Here is a 21,691-nt window from a genome sequence, read left to right as displayed (position 1 = left end):
GCTGAAATAGCTGAGTGCAGCAATACGCCGCCTCCTTCCATCTGCGGGGTAAGCTTCTAAAAATCAGTGCGTGCTCTTTTGAAGCATTCAGGTATTATTACGATAAAAGCGATAGGAAGCTCCTAAGAAGCTGAAGGCAGTTATTCTGCCTTCCAAGCACAACTTGATTATGAGATCTTAAATAAGAAACAAGTCCAAAAAGTGAAGAGTAAGGCAAAAAACCCCGGCACCCTCCCTCACTCAGTGAGCACAGTCTGTTCTGTGTCTTGAATGAGATGGGATCCTGTGAAATCCATCAAGCAATTAAAGGCTACTATGATGCAAAAGGGGCCCATATTTAGGTTGCACAGAGCTTGACTATGAAACCAGAGTAGACTTTACGCATTTTCTCTCTACGAATGTCAGCGTATGGACAGCGGGAAGAGGGAAGTGCCTTTGGCTATACATCATGCAAACACATTTAATGGCCACCACCACTCCAAATGCAAACAGTCAAGAGAGGGAGCAAGGCTGCACTTTGGGGAAGCCAGCAAATAGCTGGCTGTGACCAGAAGGTCAGCCCCACTCATCCTCCACCCCTCCTCTAGGTCAGTCCAGCTCTGACGTGAAACCACACCTTGAAGCTGTGGTTAACACAGTTCCTGCCCAAATCCCTGCTGCTGTTAACAGCTGTGGTCTGGCCCTGTTCCCGCTCCCTCTCCTTTGCTAATGCCGACTGTCACGCAGCCAGGCGTACCAGGAGCCAACACAGGGAACCAGCCGGGCTGAAACGGGCTCCAGCTTACAGCAAAACAAAGACTGATGCTAACATACATGACAAAAAGGAGTGGAAATGTCTCTTTTGGCAATGCTGCGGGATGCAGCCACTTTAGCATTGGCCAGCAAGTCAGTCCAGCCTCCTTCCCTCTCCTGCCCAACCCTGTAAAATTAATCATAAAGCATTTACAACAGAGACCAAGCCTCTTGACTCCCAATATCTTGCCAGTGCAGTCAATCTCTCCTAATCCTACTACAACAGCTGAATGAAGGTTTGCTCAGAAGGCTGCCTTTTCTTATTACTCCTTCAGGAAAAGCAGCACATCTATTTCCCCACCAACCAGTTCTGCAACACCTACTTCACTGCTACCTGATATTATGGGAGTGAGGAGCTGACAGCAGCTGGGAGCTCTCTTATTCTGAACTCAACAAAGAAAATTGTCTACAAGCAAAAAATAGTGCTTACAAAAGTAAAACCACATCCACATCTCACTTTATAGCCATGTTTAAATTTCAATGTTTCTTCTGAATATCTCAAACATTTCACTTTCAAGGGAAATAGAGCATAAAGCAAACTGATAGGATGCTTGTTTTGCATTTCCATCTCCATTTCTGTATTTCAGCACCTGAATACAGAAAAAATTACTTTGGTAACAATGCTAGAGTGATTTAGTCTGTATAAGTATATTTAAGACAGGTAAAGTATTTAGATGCCCACCAGAAACTGTGAGCAGTGAAGAGAATGAAAAACAGAAGCTGTCTGCCATACTTCCTAAAACAGATTGGCATAACTTTTCTAAACAAAAAACACATAGGGGTGCCTCAAATTTTTGGGATGAGGTGTAGTTTCATGCCTTTTATTCTGTAACTCTACATTTATCTCACCCGTACTTCAACTGGTGGAGCATACATCAAGTATCCCTGAGAGACAAAGTACTACAGTATACAGATGTGCCTGTTTTGGAAGCAGTTGGATCACTTTTCCCTACGAGGTCAGGCTTTTCGGACCAAAAGAATAGCTCTACTGTTTGCTATCCAGCTGAGAACAGCCTGGATTCTCTATCTTGTCCAACTCTGTAAAATTAATCGTAAAGAATTAAATCACTTCCCCCTTACTTGCAATTAACAGTGGGGGAAGAGGAGAGCAGGTAACACACTCTCATATTATGACACTGAAATTTTAATAGGTATTTATAACAATACAAAGCTTATCACCTGTTGGCAGGCCTTCCCTTTATTCATTTACTTAATTTCCCCTTCTTTCATTGGAAAGGTTAATGTTAAAGATATTTAAAGTTAAAATTTTCATTTCCAAAAGACTTCTTTAAATCACTAAAATAAATTTAAAATGGATATCTTGGCTGCTTTTTCTTCAGACAAATTGGCAGGCATCATAAGACATGTGGGTTTAAAACTATTCTGTCCAATTACTTTTATTTTCTTCCTCTACACTGGATATCAAAATTCATATCCATTACCTTTACTCATCTAAATAATTCTGTGAATACTTGTCTTTTCCTGCAGAAAAAAAAAGACTTTTCTCTTCTGGGGTCCTAAGCAGAAATTATTTAGAAGACATGCTTTCAAATATACTGTAATTAAAGTTAGGAACAATTTTGTTCTCAAAGAGGGTCATGAAGAAGTAGCCAAAATAAAAGCTTCAGGTGGAAATCCGCTGCTAGTCTGGTGCACTATCCTGAACTCTGATAAAATTCCCCTTGATCATCCGTCTTTTTCCCATTCTGATATTTAGCCTTTTTATTTAAAGTTTTTTATCTCTGTGGTTACTGTAGTAACACCTAAAAATGAGATCAGCAAGGGCCAATACAGTGAACAGCTAGACAACCCAGAGTTACATGTTAAGTGACGGATGTGAGCTGCCAGATTTTGGGACATGTACACTGCTTTTATTCCTGAAGCTGGTGATACTTAAAAATTAATCTTCAATCTCAATCAAATGAATTTTTATTGTACACTTTCAGGCTTTGTATAGTCCCTATCACACAACATCACACAACTGACATATATCCTACTTTCAAGATCAGGAAGTTTTGTTATCCTTACTTCATTTTTGGGAAAGGGAGACACACAGGGAAGCTAAAAGTCCAGCCTAGGGCTGCCAAAGCAGCCTGTGGCAAAACAGGGAGTGGATTTCTGCTCCCGTGCATGCAGCCAGCCACATTCACCTGCAGCTGGACTGCATACTGCCTGCAACGTCTCCCTCAGTCCACCAGACCAGCAACAAGCTGACCTTATCCTAGGAGAGGAACCAGATAAGCAGTTGATCAGCTTTATGGAGCTAGAGATCCACGCTATTTGCTCAAACAGGGTATCAAAGCAGCCAGCCAGAGCTGCTCAGAGAGAAGAGTTCCTCGTATACACCAAATGAAAAGGGGGAAAGGGAAAGAACAGTACCTAGAAAGCTACTCTAGGACAAGCCCCTTACAAATATGCTGGACCCATCACTTCAGGCTGCAGTACCTGAACCTGTTTTGTAGCTGAGGGAGCAGGTGGATGTGCAATGGGAGGGAAACCATTGGAGATGCAACGATCGCATTGGATCCTTCAGACAAAAAATAACAGCCCTCAAGGGGTTTGTGGCATGGCAGCGTACATCCAGAGGCAACATTAGAGATTTCCTTCTGAAACAGACACTCCTCCTTTGGACAGGACACAATGTCCATAGCTGCATATCTAAACAGGTCTGATGAACGTGCCACAGAACAAAGCAAACTGGAAAAATAAAACCTCAGACTGCCCAGTGAGAAAGTTCATAATTTAACCTGAAAGAAAAGAAAAGAAAAAAACACTTTATTTTTACCACAGAGTCAGAATCTAGGCTATGCCAACTTTATTGGCAAGGGAAAAGAAATTCATTGGAACCTGTTATTCTTCCTTGATTACCCATCTAGATCCATGGTTCTGACTTAGAAGTCCCCACAGGTTTTAAAGGCATTGGCAGAGAGGGCAGGGGCGTATCACACTTTTCCTGAAGAAAAATAAAAGGGAATGAGGGGAGGGGGGAAAAAAATGTATCTGCAACAGATACCTGCTTACCAAAATGAGATTTTATCTACATTATGCATAATGCATCTCTCAGTCTTAAAAGGAGTGAGCACTGCTAGATATGTTTGCATGAAATAGATTATAAAATACTTTTCAATATTACATGTAATATTGAGGGGGTTCTATTAACAGATATTTCTGTGAGTAGGCACCAATAGCATATGTCTAGAATAGAGAAAATGAAAATGCTGAAAGAGATAAAGTGTCAGTATCATTAACTTGGAAAAAAAAAAAGAAGATTTCAGAAACACGTATGTGCACAGGTACTTCACTGTATCATAAAAATAAAGGAGATGCTTCTGGTGAAAAGATCTTAGTCAGGAAACATAATATGCCAACATATAGGCATGACAGTGTACTCTGCACAGGACTGAGAATAGTACAGACTGCAGTGCACAGGAATTGTGTTTGGCTGATACTGCAGGTTCCAAAACGAAGTTGTTTATTCAAACTATTTATAATTTTAGAAAGAATTCTGATAAACAAAAGTACTGCAGTAATATTTTTATCATTACCCTAGCAATTATTTTACTGCCTATTCTGAGACAAAAATACATAATGTACATCTTTCTTGAATTTTTCTCCAAAATTTTCCTTTCCAGTATTTCTTGATAAGGCCTGGAAAAAGAAACAAAACTAAAAAAAATTAAAGTCACCTTTTATTCCTAAAAATTTTGGGCTGCTTTTTCCCCAAAACACATGCATTCCTGCATTTCACAGGGGTTCTAGATTCTGTGATCTGCACCAACTGTCAGTAGTCCTTAAAAAAGAAACAATACAGCAGCTGGGCACAGCCACAAAACTTCTTGGGTTTCAGTCAACCTCCCATTCTCAGTACCCCTTCCCTGAAAACACCTCTGGACTAAAAGACTACCAGAAGATCCCACCCAGTAGTCTGTCTCCTTTGCACTGTTAGAGGTACAACAAGAAGAAAACCAGGTACCAAGAAATACATCCACAGTCTTTGAAGCTAGTTTGAAGTGTTAACTTAACAGTAGGAAATATTAATCCAAACCCTATAGAAAAAGTTGCCTGGTACTCCACTGATAACATTTTGGAAGATGTCTCTTTGTTAAGGTCTTTATTATTTAAAAAAAAAAAAATCTCTTTTTGATCACTCAGCCTAGAGCCTCAGGAGGTATTTTTCCTTTGCTAATTTACCTTGATCACTACACCTAAGTAGTTTCTCACCTGTCAACACATCCAGAAGCTTTTAATGGCTTCCTGACATTAGGCAATAGCATATATTTTCATGTATTCTGTTATATTTTAATTGCCTAAGTTTTTAGGAAGCTATCAGCCCATCATCACTAAGTCCCAACATTGAAACAAACATATATGAAAAAAATAAAGTGGTTACAGACATGACATTGGACTTTCAGTTAAGGGAACAGGGTAACGCTGGTTGAAAGGGAGGAAAACAGGCACAGGATATCTGACCAGCCTCTTTTTTTCTCTCTATAAATCTGTTAATATTAAATAACCCTCAGACAACCAAGCTGACAAAACTTATTTTTACTCTGCTGACCGAGACCGCTAGCCTACTTCTCTGTACGTAATAATTCTTCAGTGACAGAAGTCATTTTTCATGTCATAAACAAATTGCTGAAACACCCTAAGACTAAGAAAAGACACATACATCTTACTGACATTTTCTGGCCTTTTTACAGCTTGCTCCCTCCCCTTTCTCATCACCTGTAGGTTTTGAAGGGGATGCAACAGGCATTGCTCTTGCTCCCTACTGCAGTCAGCCGGAGAGTTCAGCTTCAAAGGTGACTCCAAGCAGGGATGGAGCAGCACTACTCCTTCAGGCTCTACTGGAGACCAACTCTCTCCAGTCCCGGCGGGACAGGCCAAGGATGCGGGATCCCTGCCCGTCATCCTTGGGCTCACGGGAAGCAGATGCGACCGCCAAGTGCCTGACTAGGGATGTGCAGCCCGCCAGCTGATCCGCGCTCCTCTGCCTCTCCTGTGGGATGAAGGGCAGCAGGTGCCGCTGGTGGTCCCGCAGGAGCACGTCCCTGCTGCTGGCCAGCCCAAGCCTCACCTGCTTCCAACACAGGTGCTGGCAGCCAGCAAAAGGCAAACGGTGCTGACTCACCCACAAGGCTTTATGTGTAGGACGAAAAAGCCGGTATGCCTTTTTCATACGCCGCAGTAAAGCAGGTGTAAGGAGAAGGCTGAAATGCCACCTGTCACACCGGGAGCGCAGCACACACGGGAAGGCATGGGGGGACAACTAAGTGCGGCCATTGGTCTTACCTAGCCAATATACTTAGAAATTATTTCTCCGCCCAGCTGATACCCCAGTATTTCACCACGACGTTTAAAGTGCCTTGACTCATTTACAGTCCCATCCCTTTTCCACCTCCCCCCCCCCAAAACAGGGGCAGGCAAATAACCAGTCTAAAGAAGCGGACACCTGCGTAAGATCAGGCTTCTCCATGACAGACCCAGTTTTACACTTAATGGGTCGCTAAATAATTCCTGCAGCCAGTCAGATATTGAAGCATCAGCACCAAAATTCAGTCAAATGACTAATTCCTATGAATTATCTCATTTGATATGGGGCTATCAGATTAATAATTGGTACCAAGGGAAACACACAGATCGCCGCCCACCACCAGCGACAACTATAAGATTGGTTAATTATGAAGGTACCTCATAATTCTGCCTTTAGCATGGTGTGATTCAGATTTAAAAAATGTTTTCTTGGCAGCTTCCATCTAATACTATAAATCTAAGCACAGGAATTCTGCATTTCACGCTTGCTAACACAGCAAACAATAGTGACGAGAAACAGATCACTTCACATGCAATATTATAAATTCAGTTTTAACTAGTGGTGTTGTACCCAAGCTTTATATTTTACCTAACATTCCAGAAATTCATTAGTTGTCTTCAGGTACAGAAAAACTCATATAAGAGGCTCATGTTTTAAGTACACCACAACATTCAATTCTTTTCAGCAATACTTAGAATCATTTAGGTTGGAAAAGACCTTTAAGATCATCAAGTCCAACCATAAACTGCCAAGTCCACCACTAAACCATATCCCTAAGTGCCACATTTACACATCTTTTAAATACCTCCAGGGATGGGGATTCAACCACTTCCCTGGGCAGCCTGGTCTGATGCTTGATCCAATAATATGTGCAGCTTTGCAGCGAACTCATTCTCCGTCTTCATGACCGATTTGATATGAATTATATATCTTTGGATTTAGAACTGTGAAATAATTTTCTAGACAGCTGAACAGATTTATCAGAAATGTAGGGGCGTTATCAAAAACAATACAAGACATGACATAATCACGTATGCGCCTTCCCATATCAATCAATTTCATCCATGTCTCTTGCACAATGTAGATACACACTGCGCCATGTGCAAACCGTTCCGTGTAATTGCCCATTACCCTTGCAATGATGGCATGCATCTGAGCAAGCACGGGGAGGGAAATGCAGAACTTTTCACATTTTGTTCATGAAATGTTCAGACTTTAATCTACGATAATGGATGGGGATTTAGAAAAACAAAGAATTGCCTATGGGCCCTATGGTACAGGGTAACAGTCCAGCTAAAATAAACCGGAGCTCAACAGAAGATACTGAGTACATGGCCTGTTTTGGCACTGCATTAAGTTCTGCATGCTGTTCTCTTTTATAAGCTAAAATGATTCTATTTAATTTTAACCAACAGGAGACTATTTATTAAAACATATGATATTGATATATTGACATAAAATGTCTTCTGCTGAAATGGAGTGCAGACTTACTTGTCTGTCAATACACAGATATAGAATCATAGAATCATAGAATCGTTTAGGTTGGAAAAGACCTTTAAGATCATCCAGTCCAACCATTAACCTACACTACCAAGCCTACTCTAAACCAATCAAGGGTAGACTAGACTAAACCATGTCCCGAAGTGCCACATCTACCCTTTTTTTGAACATGTCTCATATTGTGTGAGTGACTAAAATTATGCACAGAATTGGTAATTTGCAAACTCTGGACCAAAATTATAGTATGCTGGCTTTCATTTCAAGCTGCACAGGGACCGTGTAGATGCCAGCTCAGGCCTTAACATAGGTTCAGTTAGTCTTGATAATATCCTACACGTGTTTTGTGCAGTTGTACTTTCTGTGGGCCTGGCAGCATCCAGGAATAGTGTACCTGCAGGATCACACAGACTTTTTCCTCTTGCTCTCACATTGCCAAGTCCATTCCAGCACCAGAAGCTCCTGTGTTATTGGTGAGAAACTGTTTCTGAATGCAAGGAATGTGTTTAGAACAAACACCTTTCAGTAGATGTGTATGTGACCTTTGCAAAGACTCTGGTGGCACAAATGGGTATAAGGCAATCGCTTCCTAGGCTTGTTCCTTTGAGGATTTTATTTGAAGACACTAAGAAGAAAACATGATTCTTATAACGACGGCACACAGGAGCATCCTCACAAAACAATCGTCCCCATTTTGACCTATGCAGTTTTCTGGCTTTGCCCTGTCACCATCATCTTCTTTGGTCTCCTTCATGCTCTAGGAAAAATCCTTCCACATCCTTAGCACCTTCACCTACTCTAAAAATGAATTAAATGGAAGCTGAAATCATTAGCAGCTTTGAGGAAAGGACTCTGCACCTGACAGGACAGAGGGCACTGAGCTAGAATCACTGCGAGGTTAGCAGTTGCCTGCCTGCACATCTCAGGGGCTACCATTCAGAGCTCTTCTATGCTCATGACACTTCCAGTCCCTCCAAGATCACAAGCTTTGTCCCAACCAAGCACACCATTCCTGGAAAATGCATCAAAAATCAGCATCCACTGTTTGGCTGACCAGTATGAATCAGAGCACATTTTCGAAGGCATGTCCCCAGCAAGATGGATTTGTTTTTCTGCATGATTTGAACTATGATTTTGGCATTCTCAAGGACATGAGCCGAGACATTATTTAACCCAAAGACTTCAGGCACTGGTACAACATTTGCTATATCACCAAGGTCCATAATGGGAAGTAAGTTTTAAAATAGCAACAGACAGTAAGATTACATTACATAAGAATTAACATCACCAGAACCCACGTCTGAGTCTTCTCCCAGCTGGGATTTACCAGTAATGATCAGAGGCACAACCCCCTTCCAGGCTGGGACTGCCAGCTGGGGGGTCCTTGCAAATGGTGGCAGGGGCCCGGAGCCAAAGTCAGCTCCCACAGTTGTTCCACAGCTAAGCAAAACTGTAAGTGCAAGGCTCAAGCATTTAGCCCTTTCTCTCTTTCCTGAGTTCCTCTTTTTGTAATCCCAGTTTTTGACAATCTCTTCTAATCCCTGGCTTCCAGGATGCTTCTTGCCCTGGCTTCTACTCTGGCCGCTTGGGATCAGTCACACAGCCTTGACCCCTCAGAATCACTGTACCATTTTACAAAAAAGGACAAAAACATAGACTTTGTAGGATAATTTTAAGCTTTTTAGTTTCTTCTCACTTTCAGTTATACCTCTTGCTATTCCCTGTTTTTCTCTAAATATTTCAATGTTGATTCGAAAAATGCAGCTGTTCTTAACACAGATACAGCCCCAGTCAATAGACTTTGCTAAAAAAAAAAAAAAGACAGTTTCAGTAAAAAAAACCTCATAATTTTCTCACGGAAAGCTGTACTATTACAAGCATTTATGTAGTTTTAGTCTTCCTTGCCTGTTCTTGCAAACTGTTAAAAACACACATGTATTTACAGCTAAAAAATCATCTGAGTTTTGGACCTGAATACTGCTTGCACATGTATCTTGGCTTTATGGCAGCCAGAATTTATCCTTTTTCATTCTGCTAGCAGATAACTGACTTACCATTGCCATAAAAGGGACAGAGCTTCAAGCACAATACGAAAATTCCTGGAATGTTTGAGTCTACCCTCACTTAGCTGATTTTTCCCTTAATATGTGCACTATGACTACAAACCATTAATGTACTAATTTTTCTTCAAACTTTTGTTCTAATTCTTTCAGCCCCTTAAGTCCATACCAGTGTAATTTTTCAGCCTTATTTGGTTTCATTACAATCTTAGGATTTATTTCAATGCTTTTAGATTATCAAATGTTTCAACAGAAGTCTTCAGTAGACTAGAAAACAAGTTTTCTTCCACTAAATAAACAACTGGACTAATAAGACCCAAAGACTTACAATATCCAGTCAGCACATAGCTATCCAGTGAAAATGGGCAAATTTGTTTTATCCCTTAGTTACAACTGAAACATTTGTCATGACAAAAGAAAAAGGAAAAAAAAAAAAAAAAAAAGCATTTCTCATTCTGGTATCTGTACACTAAACTAAGGACCCCATAAATTATCTATTAACATAGAACCAGCTAATAAAACAATACATTTTTCCCTTAGTTAGTGATTATTTGCATGAAAGATTACATACTGCACTGTGCATTTCCAACATGAATATCTATAGAAATAATGCTCACATAAGAACAGCATCAACTATATTGATGAATTAGAACACTTTCATCCACTAAACCATTTAGAAATGCTCTACCAAGGTCACGCTCCAGTGTTAAGACAATATTTTCATGTACAGAAGACACAGGAGAGGGCACCTTGGCTAGAAGGAAGGCTGACTGTCTTGGTCAAACCACAGACCTCCCATGTAGCCAGAGAGATTGTAAATCCCACAGCAGCTGAGACAAACATGGGCCAAGAAAAGGCTGGACACTGCTTTTTAAAGCTGGTAGAGGAGATGCAATGTTAGTTGCCTCAAGCCATTTTCTTCTAGCAAATGCTAGGGAATACCATCAGATTTCTGGCAGCCGCTAAAAAAGTTCAACACCTAGAACTGATCTGTGGCTTTCATCATATCTCAATTCAGAGGTGAAGCACTGAGTCTGCAAACTCAAGCTCTTCAGCCCAACTCTTCTGCTCCCACTTTAACAGCTAGACAGGGTGCTCCACTGGGGTGACAAACTTTACCTAAAAACTTACTTCTGCTTCCCAGTTGTAGCATTTGAAGTGTTCTTTAAGGTATACATTGTTACCTGCACACAGGATAATGGATAGTTTGTCCCATGCTTAATCTATTAAAAAAAAAAATTCTGAATGCAAAAGACCTAACTCACTAGGTTTTTAATTAAAATATTCTGGTTCTTACTACTAATCCTTGTGTATTAAACTAGTTCTTGTATTTATTTTATAACTTTGATAATTTCTTCTGCCAGTTCCCTCTCAGCAATCTTGAAAACCTTCATCTCAAAACACTGTCTCTGTCACTGATACTAGCAGATAAAAGCCACAAGAAGATGAAAGAAAATGAATTATTGCTTTGCAATTTGTTTACTCTGCACACTTGACAGCACTTTGTGTTTTGTCCTTTACATTGTTCTGTCGAAGATGCACACCCTTCCTCAGCCCCTGCAAGAGGCTGTTTGCCAGCAGCAGTAAAGGTGAAGGCAGCAGGAGCACACAGAGAGAGAAAAGGCAGAGGAAACGAGGGGAACAGAGGATGTTTAATAGTTCTTCTCCTGGATCCACCCAAAAAGAAAAACCCTAACCTACATGAAATTCCATAAAAGTACCCGAACAACTTTGCTAAAAAAACAGTTACACTCTCTATTAATTAGGTTGGCACAATGTTGGAAAATCTTACACCGTTTATTTCAGAACATGTGTGAGGACAGCATCCTTTTGATATGCTACATGAAGGTAACATAAGAAGAAATAAAGAAATAAATAAAACACCCATCTTTCTCCAACTCTTCTCTGACTTCCTTCATTTCATCCTTGGCCATGTCTTTTTCATTATGTTATTGTAAGGCAATCCGGGCCAAAAAAAAAAAAAAAGAGGAGGTTTTTTTTGCGGGCTGTGAGGCAAGGCTGACTCATCTCCACCGAGCGCATTCCGAGGCTGCTGGCTCCCACGGCACCTGCTGCCTGCTCCCATGCCTCTGCACCTTGCACCAGCACTGCACCGACGCTGCTGAAAGACTCCAGCGCGGGTATAAAAGCAGGACTACCATTCTGATTGGAACTCATAAGTACAAGTTGTCAGACACTTGACGACTTGGCAAATTGGAGAAGACAAGGGGTATTTCCTACCACCCCCACACGTTCACCTAAGCGAAGAAGAGTTAATACAACCTCAAGGCTTACAATGTTTTTTGCCTCTTGGAAATGCGATAGAAGCAGGCACAATGTAAGAGGTTTCCTAAGAAATACATATTTGAGATATTGGATCAATCAAAGTGGTAATAGGTGAATCCAGAGCATAACAGAGTATAGCAGAAGTACAAGGGATTGGAAGCTAAAGTGCTTTTAAAAATACACTGCTGTGCTTTTTTTTTTTTTTTAAATTTAGCAAGTTCATCCAAGCTCCTCCTTCTGTAAGAGAGTATCTAAGAGATAAAGGAAGGTTAAACAGTCAACTTTTTAGTCTTTGAAACATTTATTGAAACCTGCTTAGTAATATATTTTCCTCAATACTAAATAGGAACTTAACGCTAAAATGGACACAATTTTTTTTTATTAAAACTTTGATCAACCTTTTTCTGTCTGTATCTGTTAGAGAGTAACAACACACAGTGCGGGGGGGGGGGTGTTGTATTTTCTACTTATATTCTTTATGAAGAACATATTTGCCCTTTTCTGCAAGCCACTTCAGATTAGAATAGCATAATGATAGTAATTGACATATTGACAATGTTTTAATTTGTTCTATATTTTACTTCCACATTGTCCAAGATACTGCTAAATAAAGACTCTTGGAGGGCTAATGCCACATACTTCTCTGATGTGTTAAATCACCAAGAATAATTCCAGCCACTCACAACCCAGAGGATCAAAAATTTATCTCCCCACAAACATCGTTAAATTGCAGCAGTACTTCACACCTTCAGCTACTCAGTAAAGGCACAGGTTGCTACTCCAGTCAGGTCACAGCCCATAACCAAATTCTTCCCTTTGACCAAATTTTGCAAGGTGTTACAGGCCTTTGTCATGGGAAAGTCAATGAAAATTCTGGGAAGGGAGCACTATGTAACTTTTAAACCCTGACGAAGTAAGTCAATTTATTCTCATGTTGGGGTTGTTGAATCTTCCTTTGTTTAGTCTAGTTCTATAAAAAGAACATATTCATAAGCCTATCCCTAGAGATGATTTCTGACATTTTAAACAATTGTCTTAGCTGCCTGCAGCAGCTATCCGACATTTCTCTACCTGATCAAGGCAACTGACAGTATATACATCCAGCATAACCTCAGGCATTATATAACCTAATTATATCCCAGGATTATATATGCCAAGCAGACGAGTTCCAATGAAACTGCAGCAGTCCTGCAGGCATTTCATACGCACAAATGCTCAGAAGCGAAAACTGTGCTACTTGGGATGACAGTCCAGGAACGCACTTGTGTGTGCTGACACTGAACAGCTGGCCGCAGGAACACGAAGTTCGCCAACATGAGTCAGGACTGACTGCTCAGGGAGGCTCAGGGACCGCATTCCCCAACACAGCTGAGAGCAAACAGGTTTGTGTTCCCAAAACAGCCTACCCTTCTCTCCTGACTCCAGCACCCTGTGCTGAGATGCTGTAGAAAAGGTGGCCAGAGGAGAGGGGAAGTGGGCAGGAAGGACAGCAGGGACAAGGATGTTCTCCTGGGAGCAACCCTTGCTCCCAGAGGTGCCCATGCTTTATGTTCTGTATATATTCTGTATATATATTGACCAAATGACTCCTCACTGCTGGGGGTGGACAGATGAACCAATGACTCGCCACTTCCCCTGGCAAGTGCTCCTCACCTTCCTACCCACACTCGCATGGCCCTCTGTGGTGCACCCTCAGCTCCTCCAGGTCTCACATCCCTTCCTGCCAAGCCACCTCACTCCAACAGGAAGAAAAGGGAGCGCCATACTTCTCTTCTTCAGACCCTCCTGCACCCTGCCATAGCCTGGCAGGGTGAGCTGAACCCTGAACCCTGTTTCCAATTTCCCTGTTGAAGCCTTCTAGCCGGAGAGGTGCTTAACTTATTGGAAGTCATTTGGGTCTCTCCTGGCCCCATTTACTGAATTGAAGTGACCATATCTCCATCCTGAACTGAAACCTGGCAGGGTTTGTTCGATGTGTGTGGTGGGTTGACCCTGGCTAGACACCAGGTGCCCACCAAAGCTGCTCTATCACTCCCCTCCTCAGCTGGACAGGAGAGAGAAAATGTAACAAAAAAGCTCATCGGTCGAGATAAGGACAGGGAGATCACTCAGCAATTACCATCACAGGCAAAACAGACTCAACTTAGGGAAAATCAGTTTAATTTATTGCCAACCAAAAATGAGTAGGGTAATGAGAAATAAAACCAAATCTTAAAACACCTTCCCACCACCCCTCCCTTCTTCCTGGGCACAACTTCACTCCCGATTTTCTCTAGCTTCTCCCCCAAAGTGGCGCAGGGGGATGGGGAATGGGGGTTGCGGTCAGCTCATCACACGTTGTCTCTGCTGCTCCCTCCTCCTCAGGGGAGGACTCCTCACACTCTTCCCCTGCTCCAGCGTGGGGTCCCTCCCACAGCAGACAGTCCTCCACAAACTTCTCCAACATGGGTCCTTCCCACGAGCTACAGTTCTTCATGAACTGCTCCAGCGTGGGTCCCTTCCATGGGGTGCAGTCCTTCGGGAGCAGACTGCTCCAGCGTGGGTCCCCCATGGGGTCACAAGTCCTGCCAGCAAACCTGCTCCAGCGTGGGCTCCTCTCTCTCCAAGGGTCCACAGGTCCTGCCAGGAGCCTGCTCCAGCGTGGGCTTCCCACGGGGTCACAGCCTCCTTTGGGCACATCCCCCTGCTCCGGCGTGGGGTCCTCCCCGGGCTGCAGGTGGATATCTGCTCCACCGGGGACCTCCATGGGCTGCAGGGGCACAGCTGCCTCACCATGGTCTTCACCACGGGCTGCAGGGGAATCTCTGCTCCGGTGCCTGGAGCACCTCCTGCCCTCCTTCTGCACTGACCTTGGTGTCTGCAGGGTTGTTCCTCTCACATATTCTCACTCCTCTCTCCAGCTGCACTTTTGTGTTCTGGGTTGTTTCCCCCCTCCCTTAACTATGTTATCCCAGAGGTGCTATCACCGTCACTGATGGGCTCAGCTTTGGCCAGCGGTGGGTCCATCTTGGAGCCAGCTGGCATTGGCTCCATTGGACACAGGGGAAGCTTCTAGCAGCTTCTCACAGAAGCCACCCTTGTAGCCCTGCCGCTACCGAAACCTTGGCACGCAAACCAAGACAATGTGTTCTTGGTATTGACAAGTCCTTGAGGATGTGCAGGGACAAGGATGTCAAATGGCCATAAGGGATAGGTCTCTCGGCATCGAAGACAGTAGCAGCCCTAGACATGAACGGCTGCAGAAGGCAGGTGCCCAACTCGGCCTTATTTCACTAATAAAAGCACGCCCAAGTGAAGTGCTGTCAGTCATTCAGACCCAGGCATACTACTTCTCTTCAGCCACATGCCAAAATCCCAAGTCACGTCTTTTATCTGTTCTCGGTTTATCTGCCTTGTGCTTCTTCATCTCAATAAACCATGTTTTTAGCAAAAAAGGAACAGAAAAATTGTTCAGACTAGTTGGAAGCAATTTATTTTTTTTTTGCTTTTGGCCTAGAATTGCATGTGTCAGGCTGCAGCCTGAAATACAATTTAAAAATAGGAGGGGTGACACGAGGAAGGCGTCAGGGTCAGACAGCAGAGCTGCCTCTGCCCAGCCACAGACAGGGCACCACTCCCCAGACGGGACTTACCCGGGGGCAGAAACCTCCTGGCCTCCCACCAGTGCGTCCCCAGCCGCCACCACATGCTCGGCTCAAACAGCGCTGGTGGAATCAGCACTGCCCTTGTGGAAAAAATTATGCATGCTTTTATCACTGTTTTGGCCTGCCTTCTCCTAGTAGCTGACCAGAGCTGGCTCTCAGCTCTTGTTTTGCCAACACTGAAAGTGGAAAAGGAGATGGGTTGGGAACTCAGAGAGACTGCTAAGCCCACCACCAAGCGACAGCAGATAGGGCATCGAACTCCATTCCCCCAGCATCACACGGCAGCCAGCCCGCTTGTGTAGAAGGCAACTCGCCCCAGGGCTCAAGCGCAGCCGGAAGATCTTGCTCCGTTGCAGAAAGCGCAGGGACAGGTGCTGCAGCAGCATCGACAAGGTACCGAAACATGAAACTGGGTGTCTTGGGTCTGGCTGAGGTGGAGCTAACCCTCCCCACAGCAGCCCTCACAGTGCTGTGCTTTGTATTGGTAGCTAGAAAGGTGTTGGTAACACACCAGGGTTTTGGCTACTGCTGAGCAGTGCTCACACAGCATCAAGGCTGTCTCTCCAACATTTCCCCCCCCTCACCAGTAGGCTGGGGGTGGGCAAGATCTTGGGAGGGGACATAGCCAGGACAGCTGACCCAAACTGACCAAAGGGATATTCTATACCACATGATGTCAGCGCAGCAATAAAAGCTAAGAGAAAGGAGAAGGAAGGGGGGGACATTTGTTATTTACGTTTGTCTTCTGGAGCAACCGCTAAGCGTACCGAAGCCCTGCTTCCCAGGAAGTGGCTGGACATTGCCTGCTGATGGGAAGTAGAGAATAAAATCTTTGTTTCCTTTTTTTGCTTCCATGCGCGGCCTTTGCTTTTTTTTTTTTTTTTTTTAATTAAACTGCCTTTATCTTGACCCACGAGGTTTTTTGGGGTTTTTTCCATCTCATTTTCTCCCCACCTGTCCTGCTGAGGAGGGGAGTGATAGAGCGGCTTGGTGGCACCTGGCATCCAGCCAAGGTCAATCCCACCACACCGGGATTTCCACAGCATTGTCATCTCTCAACCAAGCAGTACTAATGTTAGGAACCGGACTTTCTTCAAAGGAAATGGCAGCCTGAAGAGTGTGAGAAATGAGAGCCCCTGCAGAGATCCATCAAAACAAGCTTCTCCAGTAACTGTCTCGTGGGAGCAGTCTCTCAGCCTGACCTGGAAACATCTTGATCTACTGCCCTGTCTTCCACTCTGCTCTCCTTATAATTTGAAAATGAATCTCCTGAGAAGAACATAGAACAGTACAAAAGCCCAGATTAGCTATAATTACTATTTTAATTATAATTGGTCGACGTAAAAAACACTGAGCTTCCAGTGCCACACATCTGGATGCATTTTATAGCACCACATTACAACCTGTGGGAGCTGCAACGGAGCAGCTCCCTCTTCTGTACTGAGGCACGTGATTCTGACAGTGGCTGCCTCAGGGCTGGCTTCACGACGTCAAATGCCTCCGTGAGAGCAGTCCTTCCAAATCTCCTTGTATGTATTTAATCACGGATATGTCAGTGATAAAAACAATTTTTCACTCTGCCAGTCCTATTACACTGCAGAATCACCACCAACAACATAGCACGAGCTGCTTCTGCTACGTTTGCATTCACAGCCACGGTCTCAAGTCTCAGTTCATTGCCCCGGCGCAACCATGATGCACGTACGAAGAAACATTCTTCCCTGTGAGGGCGACCGAGCCCTGGCACAGGTTGCCCAGAGAGGCTGTGGAGTCTCCATCCTTGGAGATACTCAAAACCTGGCTGGACACGGCCGTGGGCAGCCTGCTGTAGCTGGCCCTGCTGCTCTGAGCAGGGGGTTGGAGTAGACAATTTCCAAGGTGCCCTCCAGCCTCAGTGATGAAGGCTATAGGACAATTAAGAACATGACAAGACTGTGGCTGCAAAAATAACGTGGTTTTTTTTTTTTAAATCTAGCTAATATAAATTATTTTGGGGCAGGAAAGAACCAGCATTTTTTTTTTCCTCAGGAGGAAGGCAGTTGCTCCATTCAGCCTATTGCAAACAGTACTGCACGCAACCTTGCCTACCACGCAGTCCTCTGCTAACACATCTACTCTTTAAATGTAAACAGTGGGAACCCGTTCGTCTGAGGACAACGTGAGTGCTGGGCCAGCTCTGCCAGCTCTCCAAAAGCAGAAGTAAGAGGTCCTGCCCAGGGGTACAGCAGATCACACCACCCAGCCACAACCACTCAGAGGCATCAGCCCGGCTCAAGGACCTCCAAAGAGAAGCCCCTCGACCACCACCCACGCCTGCGGCTAACAGCAGTCTCCATCACCTTTTGGGTAGTTCCTAGTGACAGGCAAGAGCATGGAGCTGGGGACAACGCCAACAGAATTGAATTGATTGAAAGGCCACCCATGTACAGCTGAAAGTTTATCTAAGGCAACAAAACTGCAAGGAGCTCAACTTCCACAGCATACTCGTGTTTCCTGGTGGCACTGATAAGGAAGTGTAAATCTGCAGCCAGCATAGGATAGAAAGAACAGTTAATTATGGGGATAACTTCATAATAAAATTAACAGCTCCAGATTACATTTTAAATAATCTTGATTTTAATAAACCAATTTCTCCAGCACATAAAGGACACTTCTAAAGCAGAGCCTCTTCAGAGTTGCTACAGAAGACCTGAAAAATGTATAATTGATATTAAAGTTTCTATCTTCTTTTAATAAGCACACCTTCCCTACGCAGTTTTGTGTCTTTGATGGACAGTTGTGGTTTACCTAATGACTTCACTTCCCAGCGCAAGACGGGAACGTATCTCACAGGCAGATACTTATACCTCTAGGAATACCAAATTCAGAACTCAAACGTGAACTGTTTAGTTCAAAATATTTTAATTAATTAAAATTAATTATATCCTGAATGGAATAGAGTTTAATCAGCTTAATGCCACATGATGGGCGAATCGCCTAAGAGGTGCATCACCAAGTGATTTACTGCAGTCACAGTAAGCCTGACACTAGCAGCCTAGGAGCAACAGATAAGACATCAGAAGTTCAGTGCATTTCTTACTCCAGCTGATTCGAGGCACACATACCAACCCCCTGGTCACATAGAGATATTGTAATTCATTATAGAACCTAATTTCATCTGAAACTGCAGGAAAAGAGTTTAAAATGACCCTTTCTGGTGCTTCCTTTACTGATTACTAATACAAGAGTCTACATTTATAGCAGAAAGCATGACAAAAATCCATCTGCCCATGGCTACTGAAGAGTTTTCTGCATCCCCGAGTTTCACTACTACAGCATCAACTTAATCAAATGCAAGAAACCAAGGAGACCGGAAAAGATGACCTATTTCAAATTATTATGTCAACCACCCTTTACTTAGAGGTACAGAAGGAACTGCACAAATACTTCAGGAGCGCCAGGAAAGAGACTCCTTTAATTTTAAGGACAGCGGATAGCTAATATCTCAGTGATAAAATTAGCTCCCCAAGCACAAACTTTTCAGACTACTTGCATACTTTCGATTTTAAATGTCTGTGGCTGAATCTGCCTCCATCGGGAAGGGAGCCAAGAAACCAACTTTAACCATTAACATCAGGATCTTTCCTGGTCTCCAGCCTACTGCCCATCGCGGGGGTCAAAGGCAGCGAGCACGGCACTTCGAGTCCAAGCAACCAACCACTTTTTTTTTTTTTTTTTTTCCCCCCTTCAAAAGCTCACTTTGTTTGTGGTTTGGGTTTTTTGTTGGTTTTTTTGGTTTTTTTTTTTTTTTTTTTTTTTACCGTGGAGACACAACTTGCAACTTTGAAGTCCCGGGTGGGTGCGCGCTTTCCATTCCCCCCGCAGCCAGCGGCGCTCCTCGCCGCGCCGTGGGAGAGCGGGAGGGCGGCGGGGCCCGTCCCGCGGCGCTGGCCCGGACCCCCGCCGCCAGCCCGTGGGGGAGGCCGGGGCCCCACGCACGGTGCCGGCCGCCCCCCTCCGCGCCCGCGGAGCGCCGGGGCAGCCGGGCATCCCCGCCAAGCCCCACCTGGCCGCTCCACCTTCCCGAGAGCGGAGGCCCCGCGCAATTCGGGCGGAGCGTGGGGATGGGGGCTCCCCGCCCCGCCCCTCGCAGACCCCCCGTCCCGTCCCCGCGCCTCCCCGGGAGAGGCTCCTGCGTGGGCAACGCCGTCGCGCAGCCCGGGGGAGCCGCCCGCCCCTTCCCCGCGTACTCACCGCGGCAGACACGGCGCTGAGCTCGGCGCTCAGCAGCAGCAGCCCCCAGCCCAGGCAGAGCCGCATGCTGCCGCCGCGCACCGCACCGCACCGCACCGCGCCGCGCCGCGCCCTCGGTCCCTGGGCGGCGGGGGCTCAGCGTGGGGCTCCGCGGGGCCGGCCCCACATGCGCGCCTCTCCCCTCCGTGGCGGCCGCGGCGCCTGCAAATGCCTCGGGGGCGAGGGACTCGCCGCGCCGTAACCGATGGGCGGCGGCAGCCCCCTCTCCTCCCCCGGGCGGGGACCCTGGGAGGGCGCAACCTCGCCCGCGCCCGCTCCCCGCCGGCCGCGGTTCCTCCTCCTCCTCCTCCTCCTCCCCGCCGCGGGTGGGTGGCGAGACGACTGGGTTGGGGGGGGGGGGGGGGGGGGGGACGCGGGCGGAGGCGGGAGCCGCGCCGCTTCCTCGCCCCACACCGCCGCTGGCGCCCCGGAGGGCACGGCAGCGCGGCGGCGACGGTGCGGAGCGGGCGCGGAGCCGGGGGGGGTGGAGGGGGCCGGGGTCTCTGGGTCTGCCCGGCCCCTCCGGGTCCGCGCCCCCGCGGCGGCGGGACGCGGCGCGACTCCCGCCCCTCTGCCCCGGATCGGCCCGGCCGGGGGGGCCGCTCCCCGCCCCGGTTGCGGCGTCGCCCAGCCCGGGGAGCTCCGCCGCGGGCAGCGGCGTTCATGCGGGCTCTTTGCTTTGCAGGGGCGGCCGTCCGGCGGGAGGAAGCCCTGAGCCCGGAGCCCGGGCGGGGAAGGAGCGAAAATGGACATCTCGCAGCTTCCCGGTGCACGTATTGTTGTTTGTCAGTAAGTAATTCCGCTCGGCAGGCTTTTGGAATTAATTCTTTTAAAGCCGTATCGTCACCTTTCACCGCAAAGTTTTACCGCGTGCTTGTTTTGCGCTAGCTTCAAACAATATCGTGCTTATTCACCTTTCCCTGCAGGGGTCTGGGGCTTCCGCTGATCCTGATGGCAGTCGTGCTGTCAGCCGTCAAAGTGGATGCTGTAAGTAAAATGCCTTGTAACTTTTACGGAGGGAGGGAGGGAGGGGAGGAAAAAGCAGTTTCCTTGGTACCAGAAAGTGAGGAATTGCATTTTCCTTTGCCAGATGGCTTATCTGTCATTCCGTTAAAAGAAACAACCAACAAATCATCTCCGCGAGCCTTACAGATTACTGCCTTCAACAAAACCATGTTTAGCAGAGAAGCGTAAGGCTTCAGTGTCAGGTTGTTTGAAGTATTCCACTGTTACTTGTGCTCAGACTGGATAATTTGTTAAAGCAATAGCGAAGCAAGCCCCACAAATCCTTCATTTTCATAAGAAAAGCACCAAAAATGTGGTGCTATAGATACCAGAGAGTACCTTGGAGAAGTTAACCTGCAGATGAAGTATCTTCAGTTAAGTACAGACCTCATCTGAGGACTGAGAAGTTGAAGCTATGGCTTATTTTACAAATCAGGGGCATGTTTATAAATAAATTGTTTCAACTGTTAAAGCCAAAAATAGGTAAGTTAGGTGCTATATAGGTGGCTGGGACTATACACTTGAGGTGTTGACGTAAACAGAAGTTATGAAACTCTCGGGTTGTTGTCACAAGGGTGTGAAAAAAGTGACAGGTGACATAATCCAGGAGTGCAACATTTGCCTGTTACAAAGCTTGGTGAATTTGACAGAAAGATTGTCATTAATGCAAGCAGGCTTTGGATCAGGCCTGGGCACTGCGGGCTGAAAGGTTGCTAAGACTCAGCTTGTGGCTGCATTTGTCAGCCACCAAGTGCGGGTGAGGCTCTGTGGTCATGTGCAAGTGGGACCTTGAGTACGTTTTTTCAAAAGCTATCCTACTT

The 21,691-nt window shown here is 45.5% G+C and overlaps 1 protein-coding gene across 1 annotated transcript in view; it reads right to left on the bottom strand.

Moving 5' to 3' along the window:
* Positions 1-19,892, bottom strand: part of COL4A1 (collagen type IV alpha 1 chain) — a 131,146-nt gene extending 111,254 nt beyond the window's left edge. Inside the window, exon 1 of the mRNA XM_075711776.1 lies at positions 19,827-19,892. Coding sequence (XP_075567891.1) covers positions 19,827-19,892 — 66 coding nt within the window. The remainder of the gene's footprint in view (positions 1-19,826) is intronic.
* Between the last annotated feature and the right edge of the window lie 1,799 nt (positions 19,893-21,691).

Source organism: Pelecanus crispus, chromosome 1 (genome assembly GCF_030463565.1).
Source record: "Pelecanus crispus isolate bPelCri1 chromosome 1, bPelCri1.pri, whole genome shotgun sequence".
Taxonomy (NCBI): Eukaryota; Metazoa; Chordata; class Aves; order Pelecaniformes; family Pelecanidae; genus Pelecanus; species Pelecanus crispus.
The sequence above is the reverse complement of the archived record's forward strand: the minus strand, read 5'-3'. Positions and strand labels throughout refer to the sequence as shown.